Here is a 26,340-nt window from a genome sequence, read left to right as displayed (position 1 = left end):
TCCTGAAATGCCAGTTTTTGTGCATTTTCCCAAACAAACATGTGATCTTCTTTTAAAAGTGAGTACAAAGGTTCCAGTAAATGAGACTTTTTAGGAATAAATCTGCCTACAAAATTAACCATACCTAGAAACTGTAATAGTTCTTTCTTATTAGAAGGTGCACTGAAAGAGTCTATTGCTTTAATTCTTTCCGGATCTACTTTTATTCCTATTTCATTTATTATGTGACCTAAATAACTAACCTCCTTGACTCTAAAAATACATTTGCTCTTGTTTATGGTTAACCCTTCCGCATGTAATCTTTTTAAAACTTCTTTAAGCATTCTGTCATGGTCTTCCCTACTTTCCTCAAATATTAGAATATCATCCATATGTATTGCCACTTTAAGATCCTTAAACAAATTAGAGAACTTCATACTGAAATATTCAGGAGCACAATTAAGTCCAAACGGTAAACGATTATATATATATCTTCCAAATGGAGTTATAATAGTTGTAAGCTTTTTTGATTCCTCGTCTAACTTTATTTGATGGAACCCTGAAGTAGCGTCAATCTTAGAAAAATATTTAGCCCCTTTTAGCTTTGCCAATGTATTTTCCACCTTTGGAATAGGATAAACCGGTCTTAGAATATTCTTATTTACCTCAGTGTAATCCCCACAGATTCTTACTTTATTATTTTTATATATAACAACAATAGGTGAAACAAAATCAGTCGCCTCTTCAATTGGACTAATTATTCCTAATCTCTCTAATTTATTAAGCTCTTCCTTAACTTTTGGCCATAAGGGAATTGATATATTCCTAGGTGAGGAATGGACATAATGTTTTGGATTCTCTATTAATTTAATATGAAACTCATCCTTAAAAACACCCAACTCATTAAATATGTTTGGAAATTCTTTCTCAATAGCATTTTCAATATTACTAGTCCAATTATCATACATACTAACTGCACATATTTCAATGACCTTCATAGCCTCAATAGCAGGTCTTCCTAAAATAGCTGATTTTAACCCTCTAATAACATAAACCTTACCTTCAAACTTATTATTTTTATATTCTAATTTTAGTCTTACAGTTCCAATAACTTGCAATCTTGTGCCGTCTGGCCCCTTCACTTTATCATCACAGTTCACTATAAAAAACTGGCATTCCAAAGCTAAGTCCTCTGATATGGCACTTATATCTGCTCCTGTATCAATTAAAAAGTTCACTTTATCTTTGGATTTGCTCCCTTGTGTCATACAAACATCAATTAAATATTTATGTTTAGTCTCACAGAAACTCACCTCATATTCAGTTTTATCACACTTCTCCACATTTCTTACTGATTTTCCTCGACAAAAGCGGGCAAAGTGTCCCACTCTTTGACACTTATGACATGTCACTTTATATGCTGGACACTTATCCCTGGGGTGTCTCTGTAACCCACAGAACCAACATTTCTGTGTTTTCTTTCTATAAGTATCTTCTTTAATTACATTTATGACTTCTTCTTTTTCTCGCATAACCTTGCACTCTTCTTTTTGAATTTCTGTTTGCTTTCCCATTAAAGTTGCTTCTTCTAAGGTTAAATCATTCTTTAACAGCATTCTGTCGCTGACATTTTTGTCGTATATTCCTGTAACGATCCTGTCCCTGATTAACTCTTCTTTGAGTGTTCCATACTTACAATTCTCAGCTATTTTATGTAAGTCCGTTATAAATTCGTCAAATTTTTCCCCTTCTTTTTGAACTCTTGCATTAAATTTGTACCGTTCATAAATGACGTTCTTCTTTGGAGAAAAGAACGTGTCAAATTTTTCGATAAGTTTGTCATACGAAAGTTTTTCTTCAAATTGAATAATTATATCTTCGGCTTTGTCCCCCATGCAGTACAGCAAACAGTCAATTTTGTTCTGATCCGTATATTCTGCATGGCCAGACAACGCTATATATCGGAGAAATCTTCTTTTGTATTTTGGCCATTCTTCCGGCACAAAACTGAATTGTCCCGGAGGAGGGACTTTCATCAACTTTTCCTGTTCTGCCACCATGTTGTATTAGTTGAAACACAATGTACTTTATTACTTCTTTTATTTATTAGGACTCAATTAAACATTACACTTTCTTACAGAACTCCTAATCCTTTTTTACTCCCGCCATCTTATATCCTCTTGTGCGGTTTTAGTGTTACCAGCTCCCTTTCAGTGTTGCCACTCGTAGCTCCCTTCTACCTGTCATGTTCCATTCTTCCAACACCATTGTTTTTGTGTGTTTATAAGTAATGTGTGTGTTGTGTTGCATGTTGTTTATTGTCAAACAGGTAAGTTTTCCTTATAGTTTTATTAATCAGCTTTTAAAATAGTGCATGAATATAAATATTTGAATATTTTAATGCATCTTGGCTTGATTTAGTTTGTTTTTCGTGTGGTTTTCTATTTTTGTGTGTTTTTTTGGGTAATGATAGGTTAACACAACATTAAATTATTTGCATTTAATGTTTAATGTCAAATAGTTTTTAGACTATTTATGTAAGTACAGAATGTTCTAGTCCACTTAGGTAGTGTATTTACAAGATAAATATATAATTAGGTAATGTTTAAAAGTTTTTGTTTGTTGCCATCACGAAATATGTAGTAATTAATTAAATAATACGAATTTTATTTAAACTTCTTTAGAAGATCATTGTTTTCCTGTCGTCCCTAAAATTTTCATAATTCTGTTTATAACCAATATATATTAGTCTGAAGATGCTGATATTATTAAAGATAAAAAGATCGCTTATTCAGCGAACCCTTAGGCTGTCAGAGAGAGTTAGTTAATACCCAAAGGTGTATTATATTAAAAACAAATCCATTAAATTAATAAAGCCTATTACCCATTTCTATAGTAAGCATCAGAAAAGGGACTGTACCTAGTGGTTCCCTAGATGCACCACCAATACACCTATTTCTGCCTTATAACAGCAGTGTAATGCTGCTGTATTCTGGTTTGAAGTGGTAAGGCACCAATTAAGGTCTTAAGCAGCAATGCAGCTGTTATAGATTATTAGAATTAATATAGGTATAAAATTCTTACAATATTAGGTATATTAGTTTGGTATTTATGTCACCCAGTGTGGTATTCAAAATAAAATTAATTTTATTTATTGAAATTTAACTTACATACATAAGACTATTAATTTATGAGTAAGTCATAGATTAGTATAGATATCTCACCGCCTTGTTATTGAAGGAAGCCACAAATGGCTGACATATACGTAAAATGGCTGACTGTTTTCCCATTACGTCTCCGATTGTCATGGTGTAATTTACGCGGAACAATGCCGACATGTGCAGTTAGGTGGTGCAAAAACAACACGAGATCGAAAAGAAAGTGCGGAGGAATATCGTTTCATTCGTAAATGCTTTAAAAACTACATTTTTTTACATATTTTTCAAACACGAAAATAGATGACAGTGATAATTTCAATTGTCAAAGCTTTGTGTGTATATAAGTAATGTGTGTGTGTGTTGCATGCTGTTTATTGTCAAACAGGTAAGTTTTCCGTATAGTTTTATTAATCAGCTTTTAAAATAATGCATGAATATAAATATTTGAATATCTTTATGCATCTTGGCTTGATTTAGTTTGTTTTTCGTGTGGTTTTCTATTTTTGTGTGTTTTGGGTAATGATGAGTTTACACAACATTAAATTATTTGCATTTAATGTTTAATGTCAAATAGTTTTAGACTTTTTATGTAAGTACAGAATATTCTAGTGCACTCAGGTAGTGTTTTTACAAGATAAATATATAATTAGGTAATGTTTAAAAGTTTTTGTTTGTTGCCATCACGAAATATGTAGTAATTAATTATATAATATGAGTTTTATTTAAACTTCTTAGTAGATCTTTGTTTTCCATTGGTCCCTTAAATTTTCATAATTCTATTTAAACCACTAGTTCATAGTTTGAAATGAAATGAAATTTATTTATTTACATGAATGATACATTTGAGGATCCTGTTATTATAAAAGATAATAAAAAGATCGCTTATTCAGCGAACCCTTAGAAATCCCTTAAGTGTTTCTCTAGATGCACCACCAATACACCCATTTCTGTCTTAAAACAGCAGTGTACCACTGCTGTTTTCTGGTTTGATGTGAAGACATGAGGCATTCCGACTTAGGCCTTAAGCAGCAATGCAGTTGATAGATCTCAGTTAGAACTCCAATCAGTTATTATTTTAATAGCATAAATAGGTATAGTCCGCTTAAAATAGCTAGCCCGCTCTGAATATAGAAATTAATCGCGTTGCCATAGCAGATTGTATGATACCTGCTCGCAACAACTTCAGAGCGGACTAGCAGTTTGGCGCAGACTATACAAAGTTCTTACAACATTAGGTATATTATTTTGGTCTTTATGACCCACCTAGTGAGGTATGCAAAATAAAATTAATTATATTTATTGATATAAACTAATATACATAATACTATTAATTTATGAGTAAGTCATATATTAGTATAGATATCTCACCGCCTTGTAATTGAAGGAAGCCACAAATGGCTGACACGTACGTAAAATGGCTGACTGCTTTCCCATTACGTCTCCGACTGTCATGGTGTAATTTACGCGGAACAACGCCGACATGTGCAGATAAGTGGTGCAAAAACAACACGAGATCGAAAAGAGAGTGCGGAGGAATATCGTTTCATTCGTAAATGCTTTAAAAACTACATTTTTTTACATATTTTTCACACACATAAACAGATGACAGTGATGATTTCAAGTGTCACAACTGGTTACATTTTCTTGTTAGGTTAGGTTAGGTTATCTTTACGAATCTATAGATTAAGTTAAGTAAAAGTAAAAGTTAATATATTTATTACTTTTTGTCAATTTTACTTGCAATTGAATACAGATGTTTACATTAGTGATATAATATCAGGTGGACTGCATTTTTGAAAACATTACATAAGAATGCAAATTACATACAATTTTGAATGGGATTCTTGAAGGACTCAATTAATAAAACGGGATTCGGATTTTACAAGACGTTTAAGATACAACCGGTTTCACTAAATGGGTTTATTTACCTTTATCTCAGATTAACAGAAAGATAGATGGCCTCGTGAAATTAAGTCTCAAATTGCTACTTCTTAGATTACGAGAAATTATTTTAAAATGTAAATTTATGATTTGTTATGCCTCGTTTTTATCTATTTCTCAAATATGGTATTTAATAGTAAAATAACATAATTTTTCTACATTAAATATAATACATAACATACAAACTACTCAATCATGGACAAAAAATAGTAAATTTATTTTTCTAAAATCCAATATTTATAATTTATTTTAATAAAAACTATATGTTGCATAATTAATGATTATTTATATTGACATCAATTTTTCATAATAATTGACATCGAATTAGGGAAAGATTCTAAGTATGTTCGACTCTATGTATTTTGTGTTCGGCTCTATGTATATTTTATTTTATGAACTGTCAAGTAATCATTCTGTCGACTTTGCGTTGTAACGAATAACACTAAATTATGCTGATTGCGTTGCAAAGTAGAATCTGGAATGAGTCGTTACGTTATCATATTAAATGCTTAGTAATAAAAAATGCAGTCATTATAAAATGGTGCAAATATTTCGACATAGAGCAGATTCGCAACATTCGAATTCGCAACATTTGAAAGTGGTAGAACCCTTTTGGTTTCTATCTGTTAGAACAGCAGTGTTAAGCGCACTCAGTCAAAGTTAAAGAAATAGGCATGTGAAAACGAGTGAAAATAATCCATTTTACTTTCTTTAATAAAAAATCGATTATTGTAGGAATCTAATAATCATTTCGAGTTCTCAAAATTTGATAGCAAAAAAAAGTCACAAAATTTTCTCAAGAATGTTGCAAGTGATCATTTAAAATAATCGTTTTCTAAAATATAATCTATATACTAAAAACGATTAGATTACTTTTTTAATAACCGAATATTATACTCTTATAAAAATAATCGACGATCATAGTAATTCTTCTTAAATTTTTAACATTACCAAAATTACGTGTCCTTTCGTCATAAGGAATTGCTTCAATGTTTGTTCCATGAACCTTTTGGTCTGACTTTTATGCGTTCAACATCAAGTTTCCGCTTAGTATCCGGAAGTTAAATAAGATAACGCGAGAATGCTGTATTTTTATAAAAGTCCACATAACACGTCACTGCCGTCAATGTCTCTCATTAACCTCACTTATGATTGGAGTTTTACCTGAGGTGAGAAAATATGAACTGATATGGTTGAGGACCAAATATCTGACACAAATACAGCAACGTTAGACATTATATTTCAAATCAAATCAAATCAATTTTTTTTATTCAAAATAGGTTCTTTACAGAGCACTTTTTGAATGTCAATACAACTACCACCATTTCACAAGGTGTTTCGTTATGGCGAAGAAGCGGCGGAAAAAAAAGTATTTTACAATGATAAACTTAACGTAATGGTACATGTGGAGCTGGAGCTACTTCAGACCACACGGTTTTGTCAGTCAAATAATCGCTTAGTTTATAATACGCTTTACACAGCGTAAAAAAGCAGTGATAGCCTAGTGGTTAAGAAACGCGGCCTCTCGATCGAGGGGTCCGAGGTTCAAATCCCAGGCACGCACCTCTGATTTTCAAATTTATGTGCGTATTAGAAATTAATTATCACTTGCTTAAACGGTGAAGGAAAACATCGTGAGGAAACCTGCATACCTGAGAGATAAAAATCTTAAAGGTATGTGAAGTCTACCAATACGCACTTGGCCAGCGCGGTAGACTATGGCCTAATCCTTCTCATTCTGAGAGGAGACCCGTGCCCAGCAGTGGGACAGTAATGGGTTGATGATGATGATGATGATTTACACAGCGTCTGTTTAATGAATATAAGCTAGTAATAGGTAACGAAGGTAGTCAAACACAAACCAAGTAGGATTGTACTACTTGAATCTACCTAATGTAGAACTTAGATTAAACGGACTAATTATTACCGTTCGGCATTCGGATAATTAAAATTGTTGAATGTTTGAAGAATAACCGGTTTTATGCACATATTATAGTGTTATGTGTTTATTGAAACAACAATTACATATAAAAATATTAACGGATACATTTTCCAATATACGATGTTCGTAAATACATATACACACTCGCACACACACACACACACACACAAGCACGCACATGTTAATAATGTAACTATCCTAATAATTTTAGTAAAGTATTATTTTACTCTAATGTAAATAATATGTACATGTAACAGAATATTTACCTAAATTATTATTATCCGTATTGTATACATTTTGGAACAAACTTCCTTCGTGTTCAGAGGGGGCGTAATATTGCAGTTGTTTACGAATGTACAAATTGTGAAAATGTTTACTGTTTCAATAAAATCTATAAACAATCTATAAATATTTTCTTAGTATAAGGTTATACTTGTACAATTGTACATACATAATTGGTTGTAGTTGGTAGACCGGATAATCGCGAATACGGATAACCGAGGTCTGGATAATCGAGTTTATATTGTAGATACTCATAGATTAGTAAAGATTACTCACTTCTAACAAGAAAATGTACTCAGTTTTAAGAAAGGAAATAGTTGCGTAAAAAAGTTTTGCCACGTCTTCGTGCTAAAATGTCCCTAAAATGTGTGAAATAATTATTTATTTATTACGTAAATTACGCAGTATTAGTTATTTATTCGTAAATTTTCTTTAAAAATGTTTTTATTTGTCAAGAATTCAAAAAAAGAACTTACTAATAAGCCGTTTGTGGCTTCATTCAATTTCAAGGCGGCGAAGTATCTTTACTAATGTATGATTGTACTAAGTAACGTAGACGGTAAAAAATTATATAAAATAAAACAAAAGACCCTTTATTACGTCCATAGAACTACATAATACATATTCTAAAATATGAAATCACCTGCTTAATTATTCAAATATGCTCTTTTACCAATAAAGGTTTATTAGTTCTTTATATTAGGTTTTAGAGAGGTCGAGCTATAAGACAATTTACATACAGGAATGTAGTGGGCTATGACGCACAATATTTAAATAAATAATTTTTAGTCGATTTAACTTTAAAATCTTCAATTTGAATCTCATTTGCAATTCTTTGGCAAGGTATAAAGATTTTTCGGAAACGAATAAAGTAGGTTTTCATGAAAATATATAAAGATAAAAGATAAAGATAAAGATAAAGATAATTTATTTGCTTTGAACAGTGAGAAAAGTTGTTACATACAATATTAATAGTCTCTTATTCAGCCTTTTCAAGCATGCAAATGGAAATAAATGAAATGAAATTACATTATATAAAATTAAATTAAACCAAATTAAATTAACTATACAACCTATACAATAAAATTAACTATACAACCTATATGATTAGGTATATGAAAAATTATCATTTTTATTTCAAAAATAAGAAGGTATTGTTTTTAATGATTTAATTGTGTTGGTCATAGATACATAAAGATTACTCCTAACAAGAAAATGTAAACAGCTTTGACAATTGAAATTGTCACTGTCATCTATTTTCGTGTTTGAAAAATATTAAAATAAAATGCTTTTTTAGAGCATTTACGAATGAAACTATATTTCTCAGCACTTCTTCGATTTCGTGTTTTTACACCACTTTACTGCACATTTCGGCATTGTTCCGCGTAAATTACACCATGCCAGCCATTAAAAGGCTGACACATTGTCAGCCATTGTAATGGCTTCCTTCAATTACAAGGCTTCCTTCAAGTACTAGTTAGGATTATTTTGTGATGGCAACAACAATTTTTTTTTTAAATATGTAAAATACGCTTCATTCAAAGTCAATTTAATTATTATTGTCTAAAATGTGTACTGACAGGTACTTTATAATTATATTTTTAAAACATTTTAATCTTTTAATGGCTGAAAAATTTAAAATAAGCCATAAATAGTCATAACGTATTTGTTATAATGACACAAAAACATAATGTTATTTATAACACAATATAAAGTTATTTATAATTCGAAATTATTTCTTGGTAAATTGAAAAATGTGTTAATTTTTACTGTTAAAATAATAATTGATAAGTTATTAAAAATAATTAAAATATAGTTTGCATTTTAGGCTTATTGATTTTTTTTAAATTAATCCACCATTTTGTTTTCCAGATGGCAGAATAAGCTTGAAAGCGAGCAGAGTTATTGAAAAAGTTATTTTGTAATAACTGTTATTTTTATAATATAATTATGCTATTTATTATTGGTGTTTGTTCTGAATAAAAATATTTAATTCTTTACTGTTTTTTTTATTTTTCGTCATATTTTAGTAAGAAGAACTTGTAAGTATTCTGGCATATATATTTTTTATACCTTGCCGTCAATTTACTTTTTAACAAAACTATTACTTTTAATGTTGTTTTGGCGTCTCATATATCTTGAATTTTCCAATTTGTATATGTATTACAAATTATGATAACTTTAACAATAATGAAACATTGTGAGAAATATTAACCAAAGAGCTATGTAATAAAGGAAAATTGTTATATAACACGACTGCTTAAAAATATTGTATATGCCACTCCTACAATTTCGATGAATCCAACGATACCTCATATATTGTATATACTAACTATATACTAACCTTTGTGGGTCGACTCCGGCGGCACCACCGCCACACCTATTTCTACCTAATAACAGCAGTGTTAGGCGCTGCTGTGTTCCGTTTTGAAGGGTGTGCTAATGGAGACATACTTTTCCGAGGCGTTCCAGCTTAGTCCTCAGGGGTAGCGGCGCATCTGTGGCCGACCTCAGGTAGGAATATCTAATCCTATCTGGGGTTGATTACAGATGTCCATGGGCGGTAGTAGCCACTTACCATCTGGTGGACTGCATGCTCGTCTGCTACTCCTATATTATAAAAAAAAATACTAAGACTTCGCTGTCTGTCCGGCTGTCTCTCTGTCACAGGGCTCTAGCTCTGGAACCGTAATAGATAAACACTTTTTACAGATGATGCATAAAGGTGGCGGCTATAACAAATACTAAAAATAAAACAAAGTTTAATAATAAAGGGGGTCTCTATACAATAAACCGATATTTTTTGGCATTTTTCGATCTAACTGTTAAACCATAATAGGACAGTAGATTTTTTTACAATCCGTTCATTACTATAACTGCTATTATAATAAATACAAATAAGAGCAATAAAACACATTTTAATATGGTTAATTTATAAAAATAAGTAAAATATATTTAACATTTGATGGTACGGAAGCCTCCATGTGCGAGTTCGACTCGTACTTGGCGAATTTTAAATTTTAGTATTTGTTATAGCAGCCCATAGATTAGTAAAGAGTGAATACACTCTTAACATGAAAATATAACGTTTTGAGAATTGAAATTGTTGCATAAAAAAGTTTTGCCACGTTACTTTGTTTTTTTGTACATCTTTAATTTGTTATAAATTACAGCGTAACCTTTTACGAGTTTTGGCGGAAGCATACAAAAGAATAAAAATGAAATTAATAAACATAAAAATGAATAAAAAAAATGATAACTCCGGTTTTTATGAAGCCGAATTCAAAAAGCCGTATACCACGCAACACGCTCGTGTTTTTTAAAGAGATCGCGGAAATAAATAGCAAACAAATAGCAGCTAGAGATGTGCCGAGTCAGGTCAACTCGAGTCAGTACTCGAGTACTTACATAAACTCGCATACTCGAGTACTAATAAGTGATACTCGAGTACCAGTAATGTTCGAATACTGACGGTACTACACTACACTGACTCCAGTCTTATCTACCTCATATAAGCAAACGTTTAATTTAATAGTTTAGGCACTTTTTCATCGTGATATTGTTACTGTGTGTTACAAATTACTCGAGTACTTCGTAACTAACTCGAGTACATTGTGAATACCCTGAACTCGAGTACTGACTGGATTCTTTTTAGATAGTTAATTGTATCAGGCGTTACTTTGCGGAAATCCATGCTATTAAGTTAAGATTAAAACTACTTCGCAACAATCCGCTACAAATATGTATGATGGTATATATTTTAAGCCATGCAGTATGTACCACCCTCCCTCCCTCAAAGGATGCGTAAAGATGCAAAAATTAAAAATATACACCACCATACATCCCCCCCTCCAATGGTTAATGGATTCTTTTTTATATGAGTACTAAAGTACTCGAATACCTAAAATGGCCGACAGGGCACATCATTAACTGCAGCACTGCGAAAACCGCTTAGGGAGCTAGGGCCTCGTCGATGCGCATGTTTGTGTGAGTGTGCCGTTTCGAACGCTTTGTAGGGAGTTTCCATACTGTTACATATTTCTACTGTGCTTTTACCGTTACTATTTTACTAACATGACTGTTATAAGTGTACGTTATGTACTTATCGACATCATTAAATTTAATTTAATGAAGATAAAAAGAAAACAATGAAAAATAACATTTTTATGGGTAATGAGATATATGTAGTAATAAACACGTAGTATAGCTTTTAAATGTGTTTATAAATATTCGCGCCTTACAGCGTTTAACCAGCGCCACCTAGTAGCAAGTGTAGCAACTATTTAAACTATATCATGATTGCGATTTAGTATGATTCGTACATTTTTAAGAACTTTTTAAGAACTCTCAAGCGAATAAAAACCTAATAATAGAATAAAACCTGATAATAATTTATATTACTTTTTAATACACATAATTTTGAAGATTAAAGTTGCGTGCCTGGGATTCGAATTTTATAACGCTAAATTTAGATAAGTTTTAAACAACACATAAAATCAGTTAAAAATTATAGTTAGGTAATAACATATATAATTCATAATTTCGTTATTTACGTCAACTGGTTCCGTGGTGTAGTGGTTATCACATCTGCTTTACACGCAGAAGGCCGCCAGTTCGATCCTGGCCGGAATCACATTTTTATTTTTTTAGAAAACATAGTAACATACATAATTTTATGCCTACAATCTATTTTTAATAAGTTAAAAATAACTTTTTGAAGATTTTTTTTTCACACTTGTGACAACATCAGAGCGTTTTTAGCGTGTGACGTGGTTACGCGCTAGTGTACATATAATATTATTTTATTAATTACAACTAAGAAACGTCTTTTATATGTACAAAATAAAATAAAGTGGAATATTAAAGGGGATCTCCATACAACAAACCGGTATTTTTTGATCTAACTATTAAACCGTACTAGGAAGACAGTTGAAATTTATACAATCCGTTTATTACATAACTTAAATTATATCAAACACAGATAAGAACAATGAAACATATTTTCATATGGTTGTTATATAAAAATAAGTAAATTATGATGGACGTTTGGAGGTACGGAAGATTCCATGTGCGAGTTTCGACTCATACTTGGCGAATTATTTAAATATTTATTTTATTTTCGGTTATTGTCCCCTGAATCTGAGATATTTTTACTACCTCCTAGCTCAACGGGAAGGTAATATAAAATTGATTACAAAATTCCATCTAAAAATACAAGATCTCAAGGGCGTTTTTAAAATCTTTGCAATTATAAATTATACAAAAATTATTCTGTAAAGGAAACCTTTTCTTTATCAATAACCTGTCTTGAAATAAGACGGCGAAAAATGGCCCTTATTCTGCTTGATAAAAAGAAGCCTTACAAATCATGGGCACATTGGGTCCCTCAGTAGTACTTTAGTGACCTTAAGAGGGCATTATCACCAACTTTGAGAAATACAGCCCAAGACCATAGTAAAGAAAGAGTAGTAGCACAAAATATTCGTTTTTATTTTGTGCGCACACATTTAAACCCGCGGAGGTCGACTTGTATGAAGCTGTGCTACTACTCTTTCTTTACTATGCCAAGACTCTTTCTTCAATAGGTCAATGTACACACAATTTCTTTGATTACAGTATTCATAGAGAAGATATTGCGATCTTGTGGCGATGTGGAGACTATCTATGTCCTGGTTCGAGGCAAAAAAGGCAAGGACGCGGCCAAAAGACTCCACGATCTTATGGACGACTTCGTAAGTTATAATATTTTGGCGCGAAAAAACAAGTGATTTTTTTATAAATTACGCAAATGTTGCGTATTGCAACAATATTATTGATGTTTGCTTTTAAAAACTAAATTTATCAAATCCAAATAAATATTTTTGTAGCACATTATTATTGAGAATTTGTAAACTGAGAATCAGGAAATGTCCAAATTGCGCTTCTCACCGCGCTAACGCCATCTTGTGACAATTTTACACACTGCTTGGATTACTTGTATCGTACAACTGAATTGACTTTCAGCTACTTAACAAAGGATAGCGCCACTTAACTAAAAAACAGTAGTCATTCGTGCGGTAACTTCCCACTACTCAACAACAGATGGCGTTACACGATTATCAATCATTCTATCGAAGTTATTTAAACATCTTTTGTTTTTTCTGTGGAATATTTTCTAGTAAATTGCACTAATGACCGCATCATATTAACGACGCCACCTAGTGATAACTTTATAAACTTTTTGTGTGTTCATATGTTGATTTACTTTGTACTCAACAAAAGCTGGCGCCACACGACTCTCATTCATTCTATCGAAAATATCTTAAGCATGTTATCGTATTATTTTTGTTTATGTATTCAGTTGATTTGCTTTTACAAATGAAAAATATATCCAAGCTCTAAGCGGAGACTTTTGGAGCGTGGAACTATCTAGACATGATCAATTCGTGCGGGTATCTAGACATCCTATTTTTTTTATGTAGCCTTAACTAACAAATTAACTATATTTAATATGTTTACATAACAATTCTAATAATTACATAAAAATAAAGTAGAAAAAGAATAAAATAAACTAATTTTTAACAGAAATTAAACTAAAAGAATAAAACAATATTCAATGAAATGATGAAATGAATGACCTTTAGAACTTCGATAATGGCTGCAAAATAATGAAGTTATGTCTTCCAGCTTTTCCATCGGGCTCATGAAGAAAATCCCAAAGGAATTCATAAAGTGATTCCCATCATTGGGGACATGGAGCAGCCTGGCCTCGGCATTAGTGATGAGGATAGAAGGACGCTTATTTCTAAGGTAACTAACACGGAAATAGGATAAGATTCCGTTGTTTTAGTAGCTTAAGATAGAATCCTTCACGGTTTTACTCCGGAGTCTCTGTCTCACCTAATTGCCTTACCACAGCAGTATAGCTCTCCTAAGGTATAGAACGTTAAAGTAGAACTATGGCAGAATGTGTGGTTCAATTTCTTCGGCACCACTGCCATACCTATTTCCCTTATGGCAGCAGTATAGTGCTGCTGTTTCCTGGTATGAAAGGTGCGAAGCGTTGTCGCATATTCGATATCAGGTAGAAATTCGAATGATTCATTGGATAATCTTGTAGGAAGTTGAATAAAAATAAAAAATATTTAATTCAAAGTAGATTCTCTACAGAACTCTCTTTGAAACTCAATACATTTACCTCCACTTCACAAGGTGTTTTGTTATGGAGAAGAAGCGGCGAACGAACATCAAAAGTTCATAATCTTTAAAAATGTTGTCTACAATGATAACTTTAATCTTAACCTTAATTTTAGCATAGACTGGTAGTTTGTTTATTATACTGGTAGCTATTTTATTTATTTTTATTAAGTTTGCCCTTTTGTACCATAACTTCATGAGGTTAGAGGTGATACAATAAAATAAATAAATAGACAAGTATTCGTACACAAAAACACACAATACCTTAAATGTAAAATAAATTTTAATTATGTCCGGAAAATCGATTTGGATTATTGAATACTTTTTACCCTGAATTTCCTACAGAAAATATGAAACTGACGCACAGCGAAGCAAAGCCGAGTTTCTTCAGTAATTAATAATAATAATTCCAGGTGACAATAATAATAAACGCTGCAGCAACTGTCAAATTCGACGAGAAACTGTCAATAGCGACTGGTATCAACGTAAGAGGAACGAAAGAAGTGCTGAAGCTGGCTAAGGAGTGCCGTCAGCTGAAGGCCATCACGCACGTGTCCACTGCCTTCTCTAACACACATGTGAAGCATATTGAGGAGAAGTGAGTTTGAAAAACTTTAAAGCTGATTTATAATATAGGAGACGAGCATGCAGTCCACCTGATGGTAAGGCACTTGGCTAATAATAAATTTAGCTACCTAATGATAATTTTAAAGCCCTTTGTGGTGACTCCGGCACCGCTACACCTATTGCTCTTTCAACAACAGTGTTAAGCGCTGCTGTATTCTGGTTCGAGGTGTGGTAAGAGACATACTTCTCCGAGGCGTTTCAGCTTAGTCCTCAGAGGTAACGGCGTATTTGGCCGACCTCAGGTAGGTATATCTTATCCTATCAGGAGTTGATTACACATGTCCATGGGCGGCAGTATCCACCTACTGGTGGACTGCATTTTGTCTGCTACTTCTATATTATAAAAAATCCTTTTTTTCGCTGATTTATTCACATTTTTTTGGGTATTTTTGAGCTCGCAGTCTCTCGGGCGAAAGACCCGTGGCATTTTGCCAATCCTGCCGCCCTATAGTTATACCACTGAATTAGGGCTCGAACACAAAACTGCGATGCGACGCGATGCGAATTCGCAACGCAGAAAATTGCGATGCGAATTGCTGCGATGCGATATCGTGCGGCGTAGTGTCTCTCAGGGTGACCAACAACAACAACCACTGTGCGATGCGAATCAATTCGCAAGTTCTTGCGATGCGTCGAGGGAGCTCGCAGATTTTTGCGATGCGACGTCGCATCGCAGTTTTGTGTACGAACCCTTAGACCTTCAAAATCCTTATAGTTAACAGATGTCCATATGGCAATAATAACTTACCAAGTGAACTGCATGTTTCTAATTCTGCAAGTGTCTAATTCAGTTTCACGATAAATATTTTTGTTAATTCAAAATACCTTTTTCCAGAATTTACGAGCCACCAATGACCGCGGAGGCTTTGGAAGCTGTGGCGGAATTGGATGAGAATTTGCTAGAAGGGATCCTACCTACGTAAGTTTGAATACATGAAATGATTAGTTACTAGTTTTTACCGTGGTTTCAGTCGCGGTCAAAGGTTTTTATCTATTTCTTGGGAACGCTACTTTTGTAGGGTTAAAAGGCCCCCTGTCCCTTTCTGAACCCCTGACAACGTGTGTACAAAATTTCATATCATTCCGTTATGTTGGTAAGGCGTAAAAGTACAGCAAACAAACCAACTCACATTCACATTTATTAATAGTTTATTTTTAAAATTAGGATTATAATTTTAGGTTACGATCGTAATTAGTATCCGTCAAGTACTCGAAATTGAACCATATTAATTAATTCTTCATTTGCAAATATTAATATATTTGCAATATTCGAAAATATTTTTTTGAGAAATCCTTCCGTTAGTCTTCAGTATTTTTGAAAATCATTTCTGTGACTTTGTTTTTATTCTGTTACCTTTTATTTATTATGCTTTTATTAGTTATTAGCCAAAATAATTCTTGGCTCCTGTGTAATTTAAGCTTCAAATGTAAAACTAACAGGTTTTATGTTTTTTCAGGCTTCTAGGCAAATACCCGAACACATATTGTTTCACCAAAGCAATAGCTGAACAGGCGGTGAGGAAGTACGGCGAAGGTCTGCCCATCTGCATTGTTAGACCTTCGATTGGTAAGTAATTTCTATAAAAAACACATTACTCTCCCATTGCAGGGTACGGTTCAAAATAAAAAGGGTTTTAAAGGGGCAACATAAACATAAAAAATAAATGAGCAGAGTATTTTTTATGTAACGCAGATGTTGATTTGAGTTAGTTAAATTAAATACGGCCCGGGTAGCTAAAATATCCTATTGCGAAAAATATGTACTATGTATAAAATACGTATTTTTTGCCATTTGACAAATTTTGCCGCCCTCCTTAGAACGCTGCCGGGGCGTAAGTTAAATTTGTCTAAGATAAAAAGGGTTTAAGTCAGTCTTAAATTAGAGTTAGTTTAATTAAATAGGGTCCGGATAGCCAAAATATCCTCCCGCGAAAAATATAAAATACATGATTTTTTGCCACTTGACTTGCCGCCCTATTTAGAAGGCTGCCCGGGTGGCAAATTGCCGCCCTCAAACCAGTTTAGATATAATAAGATTTTACGTACAGACAAATAGTTAAGCTACAACGTAATTACGAGATTATAATTGGTAGATCGCATAGATAAAGAGACAGATAGAGAGCCTAGAGATTTAAACTCGGTCTCTCAATCGTGGGGTCCGAGGTTTAAATCATTGATTTTTCAAAGTAATGTGCGTATTACAAATTAATAATTTAACGGAAATCATCGTAAGGAATCCTGAGAGATATTAAAAAAAATCTCAAATGTATGCGAAGCTTACCAATACGCACGTGTCTACCGCGGTGGATTATGGCCTAATCGTCCTCATCTTGAATACAATAATTTTGGTTCTGATCTGTGAATTGTTTCCTGCAGTGATATCTACATATGAGGAACCTATCCGAGGATGGACAGACAGTGTGTACGGACCCACGGGGTTAGTCGTCGGTATTGGTACTGGGGTAAGTAACCATATGCTACATATATTTACTGTTAGGGACGACGGTAGAAGATAGAAAATTTAATTCTTAAATAAGAGTGTTACGCGTAAAAAAAGCCGCTGTAGATCGCTTAGTCCTCAGGGATAGCGACGTCTGTGGCCGACCTCAGGTGGAAATTTGGTCTTGTCTGGGTTGATTACAGATGTCCGTACGACAGGAGCCATAGAAGAGGTTGACTGCATGCTCGTACCTCTAACGCCTTAATGGGGAAGAGGCGGTCCGTCCTGGGCCCCCGATCCTGGGGGCCTCCAAACGCAGTTGCTAAAAAAATGTTGTCAGAACCAAACAATCTGTGAAATGTGTATCACTCAGCGAAAAAAAGGTCACCGAATCAGGCGAATAATTATTCACATTTGTAATTTTGTAAAATCAAATCAATTTGTTACACTGGGGGGCCCATTCTACTTTCCGGGAACTCCGACCACCTTAGTCCGCAACTGGCTCATGCTACTTTCATATCTTATATATAAAATTCTCGTGTCACAATGTTAGTTACCGTACTCCTCCGAAACGGCTTTACCGATTTTCACCAAATTTTATATGCATATTCAGTAGGTCTGAGAATCGGCTACTATCTATTTTTCATACCCCTAAGTGATAAGGGTTGTTCACCCTTAACATTTTTTTATTTATATGGCAACACAACGTTTGCCGGAACAGCTAGTAAATAAATAATTAACATTATTCTAGGTACTTCGAACAATGTACATGGACCTGAATAAGGTGGCAGACATGGTGCCAGTGGATCTCACTGTCAACGCCATAATAGCCTCCGCTTGGCATACGGCTAAGAACTTCAAAGAAAAGTGAGTATTAACTAGCAATTTTCATTAAAAAAACCACGACTGCTTTAAAATATAGTTATGTAACTCACACAATTTAGACGAATCCAACGACACCTCATATGTTAATCCGTCAAGCCGTTCGTGCAGCGTGACAAAGACTGACATATATATACATACACACATAATTACATACAAACACCTATTATATACGAACATATAGTCCGCGCAAAACTGTTAGTCCGCTCTGAATATAGAAATGAATCCCGTCGCCATAGCAAATTGTGTGACTACACCTGCTCGCAACAACTTCAGAGCGGACTAGCAGTTTGGCGCGGACTTTTATGACGTATATTATATTTCTTTTCGTTTGACGACCCGCGCGGAGTCACCATACCGGTCTGACGCGCAAAGGGTACCGGGTTCGATCCCCGGCCAGACACATCTGAATGACGAATTTATATTTCTGGGTCTGGGTGTTAGTGTTTGATTGATTGATGATTGTGTTGTGCACTCACGACACAAGGAATCCTAGTGTGGAGCTGTAAATGTAGAAAGCGTATTTTCGTTTTATCTGTATTTTTTTTCTCAGTCAAACGTCACACATCCCTGTCTACAACTACGTTTCCGGAGCGCAGAATCCCATAACATGGGGAGAATTCATCGAGTCTAACAGGAAGAAAGGGTCGGACAAACCTACCATTAAAGCTGTTTGGTAAGTTTTCTACCACATTAAAGGTGGTAGAACCCTTTGTGGTTCAACTCCGACGGCACCACCGCCACACGTATTTCTACCTAATAACAGCAGCGTTAGGCGCTGCTGTGTTCCAGTTTGAAGGGTGTGGTAAGGGAGACATACTTTTCCGAGACGTTCCAGCTTAGTTTTTAATGGTAGCGGCGCATCTGTGTGAGATGGAGTTTCTTTCGCCGCTTCTTCTCCATAGCGAAACACCTTCCGAAGCGGTGGTAGTTTGTTGACGTTCAAAAAATATTATAATATATGAATCAATTTTGAATAAATGAGATTTGACTTTGAATTTGAATGGTGTCATACGATTCTACTGCACCAAATTGTATTTATAATTATTATATGATTGCTTAATATCCGTTCCGCTACTCATCAATAGATGGCGCCACACGTTTTAATGCTCGAAATAATTTAGTTAGTGTGCCACGTTGACCAATTAAGGATTTGTAGACTCAACGATCTTTGAAAACTTTTTCACACTATCGAGCATGTTTTTCTTTACATTTAAAACTATGGTAATTAATATTCAACACGCCATTAATTATTATTTTTTATAATTATGAAATATATGCGTATGCCTTCGAGACAGGATTCTTAACTACATATGTTAAAAACTTAAAAAAAATGTGTGTAATATGAAATAAAATATATATAAGGCTATTTTTCATAGATTTCATACTACATAACAGATATTTTTTCATAAACTTTCATACTACATATTATACTATTTTTCATATTTACAATACAATTATTTGTATTACAGGTACTACGGTTTGAACCCAACCAACAGTTACTACATGTTCCGCTTCTACGACTTCTTCCTCCACTACCTGCCGGCGTTGTTGATCGACTTCTTCTGTTTCCTGACAGGAAGGAGACGAGCGTGAGTTTTTTTTATAATATAGGAGCAGCAGACAAACAGTCCACCTGATGGTAAGTGGCTACTGCCATGGACATCTGTAATCAACTCCAGATAAGATAAGATTTCTGCCTGAGGTCAGCTATAGTTGCGCTACCCCTGAGAACTAAGGTGAAATGCCTCGGAAAAGTATTCTCCATTACCACACCCTTCAAATCAGAACACAGCAGCGTTTAACACTGCTGTTATTAGACAGAAACAGGTGTAATCAACCCCAGATAAGATTAGATTCTTACCTGAGGTCAGCCACGGATGCGCCGCTACCCCTGAGGATTAAGCTGGAATGCCTCGGAAAAGTATGTCTCCATTACACACTTCAAACCAGAACACAGCAACGCTTAGCACTGCTGTTATTGGGTAGAAATAGGTGAGACAGTGATGCCTCGAGAACTGAGCTACAAAAGATTCTACCACCTTTACAGGAATGAGAAGGACTAGGGCATAGACCAACGTATTGGCTCAGTGCGAATACCTTACATACTTTTCAGTCAAAATATTAGAAATTAACTATCACTTGCTTGCATGGTGAAGAAAATCATCGCGAGGAAACCAGCACACCTGAGAAATCTTAAAAACGGTTCTCGAAAGTATGTGAAGTCTACCAATACGCACTTGTCCAGCGCGGTGGACTATGGCCTAATCCTTCTCATTCTGAGAGGAGACCCGTGCACAGCGGGACAGTAATAGAGCTAACAACAAATCTTTGAGAACTTTTTACCACGCTTTTATTAGCTTGACCTGTATGTATGTAAGTATGTATGTGTGTAACGGAATCTTTGAACTCGATTTTTACCCACATTAAACATTCCGATTAATTTAAAACTTTGAAGAATTATTAAGAACAAACAATACACGATTTTAATAATTTTATCCCATTCTCCTCATCAGGATCGTCAGGAATCAGGATTAACGATTTTCCTTGTGCGATTTTAGCGTGGTTTTTAGTTTTTAAACCATATTTATACTTAATTCGCAATTCTTTTCCAGAATGTTGAAATTCTACAAGAAAGTCTCGAAGCTAGCGACCATCCTCTTCTATTTCTCGACTCAGGACTGGAAGTTCAGTGACGATGGAGTGAGGAGCATGTGGCGGTCGCTGTCCAGCCAGGACCGGGTGGTGTTCCCCTTCAGCATCAGCGATATGTCCTGGGATTACATGACTGAGACCTTCTTGCTTGGTATTTTTTTTTTGTAAAATAAGAACTTCCCAATTATCGTTTAAGTCATAATTTTGCATACGTTTTTGGTTGGCAATGCATGATCATTTATTACATTAGGTCTAAAACCAATATGGAGGACGCTCTAAGATGGCGATCTTATTAGTTTTTAAGCACCTCCATTATATGGAAACTGCTTTTTGGATAGGAATGAGAAAAACAAAATTACGTTAATAATAAGCTACTTTTTAAAAGTTATTAAAACTCTTAGAAGGGATTCAAAAAATACAATATATTCTTCCATAATCATCAACATTGACAATAATACATCTTTAACAATTAATTTGTCACACTTCCATTACAGAAGACATTGCAAAGATCAGTTGGCAAATCATAATTCAAAGCTTGCATTCTTTTTGCTTGCTATATTTTTGGAATATTCAGTCTTGACTGAATATTCCAAAAATATAATATACAATATTAAAAATGACATTAATTATTAACAACCAGCAATTATGTGGTCAGTAGCACTACCATGAGTTTACAAAAGTATTACTCGCTAGCGACTGCGTAAAATAAATGTATGAAAAATTGTACAGCGCCTCTGGTGGTTACTCGTAGAAGTAAAATCCGTAGTGGCGTAACTCGATACGTAAAAAACCTATCGAAATCAAATCGCTAGCGAATGTCATTATGATCTATTGCCATACAAATTCGGTCCCATGAGTCATTAATTTGACAGACGTTGACAAGAAATGCCGTAACGATAGTAGTTATGTTATTCACTAGCAAAATGACAATAGTTTTCTATTTACAATTTCTATAGTGGCGTTTCTATGCCAACTCATGGTAGTGCTACTGGTGTATGTAATAATGTAGTATACTATACAGAAATTAGTGTGATGTGACTGTAACAATATAGATAGAGGTGAAAAAAATACTTAAGTAGTGTGGCACACTCGTATGTTTTTCATTTTTGATTTTTTTGATAAAGATTATTCTAATTCCAGGACTTCGTGTATACTTGGTGAAAGATGACTTGTCTACCCTTCCGGAGGCTAGAAGGCGGTGGAGAAGGTAACAAGAATTAATTTTATTTAATACTTTTTGTTATATAGGAGTGTAGCAGACGAGCATGCAGTCCACTTAGTGACTACTGCCGTACAGACATCTGTACTCAGCCCCAGATAGGATTAGCCATCCTATCTGAAGCCGATCACACATGCGCCGCTGCCTGAAGACTAAGCTAGAATGCCTCGGAAAAGTATGTCTCTCTTACCACAGCCTTCAAACCAAAACACAGCAGCGCTTAATACTACTATAAGTAGAAATATGTGTGGCGGTGATGACGGAGTCGAGCCACAGTGTTCTTCCACCTTCAAACTTCTCGCTACTCGTCAAAAGATGGCGCTGCACGCCATTAGATACATAAACATCTTCACAGATAGTGTATGTATCATAAAGAACAACCTTTCTTAAATTTTTCGTAACTCATTTTTTTTAACGATCACAATAACGAATTATAATTTGATTTTGAGTCTGTGTATTTCTGAGCTTCACGCAAAAAGAAAAAAAAATAATCGTAAAAAATAAATTACATGGGTCTTTTTTTAATATGTAATAAAATATGTGTTTCAATAGTAATATTTTTTATTTAAACAAGAAAAAATTGTTATTCACTTTAAAATATTTTTTTATTATTTTTGTTCCAGGCTTTTTTACTTGCATCAAACGCTTAAATTGATAACTCTTATCGCAGTACTGTCACTTGTATATACTCTACTCAACGGATTGTACAATTTTATATTTGGCTGATTTAATTAATCTCTATAATTAGTTTTAAATGAGCATTTACTTAATAACAAATGCACTTCGATGTTGGTATTTAAAATATTACAAATTAAAAAAATATAAGCGAACATCAATAATTCTATTTCATGTAAAAATAAATAGAAAATATTAGCGATGTCAATAATTCTATTTCATATGAAAACAAAATACAAAAAATAATTATAAATGTATTTACATGATGTCTATATTTTATTTTTGTAAATTTAGCACTCTGAAGTCCATTTTATTATTACGTCAATGAAATTAAATAAGTATTATTTGGCTGAATAGAAGGAAAATACGTGTAAAGAATAATTAAAATAATTAGTATTTATTATGAGATTTTTTTATCTGTGGTAAGCTTTTGCCGGAAAATGGGACGGCCATCTTGGATTTTTTTATGTAGTTTTATGGCTTTATTTTGTAATAGAACTCATAGAAAATGTGATTATCTTTCGTTATATATGAACAAATATTCAAATTCAAATATTATGAAGATGTTTGTTTTATACCTACCGATTATTACTAACTAGGTATCAACTATCAATATATTTTCTTTGGTAAAACTTGTTTAAAAAGTGCTCTGTAAAGAACCTATTTTGAATAAAAAAAATGATTTTGATTTTTACTCATTTTTGGACGAATAAAATGAAAAAATTACTCAATACTTTGCTAATAACAGGAGTATTTAGAACATATAGTTTATTTGTATACATCTCTGTTCTCTACTTATAAAAATATATTTCAAATATACTGGTGATTATTATAACTGTTATTTAATATATTCAGTATTCGTTACTCGTTATTAAATAGCGTGCTATAAGTATGCATAACAGACGCTATATAAGCTTTCATGGTATACTTATAACGTTTATTATAGAGTCGAAAATAACGTTGATATTGCGCTAAACATTTTATTATTCATAATAATATAGCAATTTTGAATACTGTTATGTTAGGATATTTGAAGTATTTCTTGAATAATTAAGTACTTCTAATTTAATACAGGTTTTTTGCTCAAATGTTTATAGTATCTAATGTTTTTATAACAGAGATTTTATTCTATTTTGAAACTTGACTTAAGCTAAAAAAAACCCTACTAACTAATCATGAGATTTTGACATGAAATTATCGGAAATTTGAGATTTAACCAATCTATTTTTATATAAGTTATACATTATTTAGAAGTTAAGAAAATAGTAAGAATATAAGGTATTATTATCACGGTGTGTGAAAAATATATTCATAATTATATTTTGTATTTTGTAACTTTTTATTGTAATAAGTTCTAGAAATTGTATACGTAATGTATGTTGTTGTGATAAATGTTTAAACAAAGTTACCATACTGGTTGTGGTTGATGTGGATAAAAATGAAATTAAAGAAATTGAAATATATAATGCCCTTTTTATTTTGCTACGTTTCAATATTTATTTTTAAAAGGAATCGATCCTTTTCAACGTATTAACAATCCGCATTTTGAAAAAATATCATCATCATCAACCCATTACTGTCCCACTGCTGGGCACGGGTCTCGTCTCAGAATGAGAAGGATTAATAGGCCATAGTACACCGCGCTGGACAAGTGCGTATTGTTTTTTTTTTTTATAATATAGGAGTAGCAGACGAGCAAGCAGTCCACCTGATGGTAAGTGGCTACTGCCGCCCATGGACATTGTTATCAACCCCAGATAGGATTAGATATTCCTACCTGAGATCGGCCACAGATGCGAAGCTACCCCTGAGGACTAAGCTGGAACGCCTCGGAAAAGTCTGTCTCCCTTACCACTCCCTTCAAACCGGAACACAGCAGCGCCTAACTAAGAGGTGCGGGCCTGGTATTTGAACCTCAGACCCCTCGATCGAGATATCCCTTTGTCAAAAGGTGTCCAGTAAATAACTATTGTAAATGACATATTTTCTGAAATATTTAAGTAATATCGGTTAAGGAGTCTTAAAAGAGATTAAAAAACGCCAATTTTATACAAGCGATTTATTTAATATTATACTTACAATAAAAACACAATACAAGATTCATACACTGTTCATAAAATACAGAAACATCTCACTAAAATGTCTTTAAAATATATTTTCAATTTGGATCATTTATCCGTTATTTCATATACCCTTGAGACATCAGTTGTGCATACATCATCACGTGGGCGAGTTTCAAACAAAATGGTTTTATTTATGTTATGTATAGGTAATGGGCATATCTGTTACCCATTTCAAATCATAATATTACAACTATAGTCCGCGCCAAACTTCTAGTCCGCTCTGAAGTTGTTGCGCGCAGGTTTAGTTAGCATATACTCCGTAACGTAAGGGCACACTAACGCAGCTATGTACCAGCGGCGGCAGCGGAGGGTGCCGGGGGGTCCCGCTCTGTCTTCAACCCGCTAATATCTACAATTTACTTTTTCGACGCTACTCGCTATTACTAGAAGTTTGTTGCGGACTGTACTAATGAACGAAAACAAAAAAATACAGCTTATGTCACTCCCACATTTTAGACGAATCCAATGACCCCTCATATGTTAATCCGTCAAGCCGTTTGTGCTGCAGCGTGACAAAGAATGATAAATACATATTCTAGAAAAACATTACCCTCTGCCGCTACAAACATTTTGAGAAATGGGTGATACGACTCGAATATTAGAATTATTCTTAATTATTTATGAATAATTTAAACGCTTTCTACACTCACAGTCCCACACTAGGATTCCCTGTATCGTGGGTGCTATGGACACACATAGACAAATACACAAACACCCAGACCCAGGAATAGAAATCTAAATTCATCATATAGAAATCTGTCTGGCCGGGTGTCGAACCCGGGACCCTCAACGCGTCAGACCGGCATGGTGAACGCTCCGCCACGCGGGTTTATTGTTGACTGTATTATTTATGACTTTTTTTTCATGTATTTTATGAACAGAAAAAAAATAATAATTATTGAAAGACATAATTTCTTATTAACAATACATTGAGCCTGAATTCATTCATTTTTCACAGTTCCAATAATAAGGACAATTTTGTAGCTCTCTGAAGTTATACTTCTTTTGGAGGCATTTAAGAAAAAAAATATTAGTTTTTTTTTTATAAAATCGACATTATAAAGTTGGCTACTGAATGTCAGAATTAAAAAAAAAACTACCAAGAAATTAAATTTATTTTAAATTAAAAATAATATTAAATGTGCCCAAGAAGTATAACTTCTCACTTGCATACATGACACACGCTTTTTTAAAGTATTATTTTAACTTTCTTAAATGCAAAGTGTCTTTATGTGACTATT

At 33.6% G+C, this 26,340-nt stretch overlaps 1 protein-coding gene and 1 non-coding gene across 2 annotated transcripts in view; both read left to right on the top strand.

The window, feature by feature from the left end:
* LOC140756894 (fatty acyl-CoA reductase wat) overlaps positions 1 to 24,442 on the top strand; it is a 59,957-nt gene extending 35,515 nt beyond the window's left edge. Inside the window, exons 4-15 of the mRNA XM_073092429.1 lie at positions 12,919 to 13,034; positions 13,969 to 14,091; positions 14,892 to 15,076; positions 15,941 to 16,024; positions 16,563 to 16,672; positions 17,482 to 17,567; positions 18,297 to 18,412; positions 18,981 to 19,103; positions 19,900 to 20,019; positions 21,043 to 21,233; positions 22,223 to 22,289; positions 22,925 to 24,442. Coding sequence (XP_072948530.1) covers positions 12,919 to 13,034; positions 13,969 to 14,091; positions 14,892 to 15,076; positions 15,941 to 16,024; positions 16,563 to 16,672; positions 17,482 to 17,567; positions 18,297 to 18,412; positions 18,981 to 19,103; positions 19,900 to 20,019; positions 21,043 to 21,233; positions 22,223 to 22,289; positions 22,925 to 23,027 — 1,424 coding nt within the window. The 3' untranslated portion in view covers positions 23,028 to 24,442. The remainder of the gene's footprint in view (positions 1 to 12,918; positions 13,035 to 13,968; positions 14,092 to 14,891; positions 15,077 to 15,940; positions 16,025 to 16,562; positions 16,673 to 17,481; positions 17,568 to 18,296; positions 18,413 to 18,980; positions 19,104 to 19,899; positions 20,020 to 21,042; positions 21,234 to 22,222; positions 22,290 to 22,924) is intronic.
* TRNAV-UAC (transfer RNA valine (anticodon UAC)) lies at positions 11,863 to 11,935 on the top strand. Its single transcript has one exon. It is a non-coding gene; the product is annotated as a tRNA-Val (tRNA).
* Positions 24,443 to 26,340: the final 1,898 nt, after the last annotated feature.

The sequence above is a fragment of the Epargyreus clarus genome, unplaced genomic scaffold (genome assembly GCF_041222505.1).
Source record: "Epargyreus clarus isolate Ecla_fem2 unplaced genomic scaffold, WU_Ecla_fem_2.2 ptg000036l, whole genome shotgun sequence".
Lineage (NCBI taxonomy): Eukaryota > Metazoa > Arthropoda > Insecta > Lepidoptera > Hesperiidae > Epargyreus > Epargyreus clarus.
The sequence above is the reverse complement of the archived record's forward strand: the minus strand, read 5'-3'. Positions and strand labels throughout refer to the sequence as shown.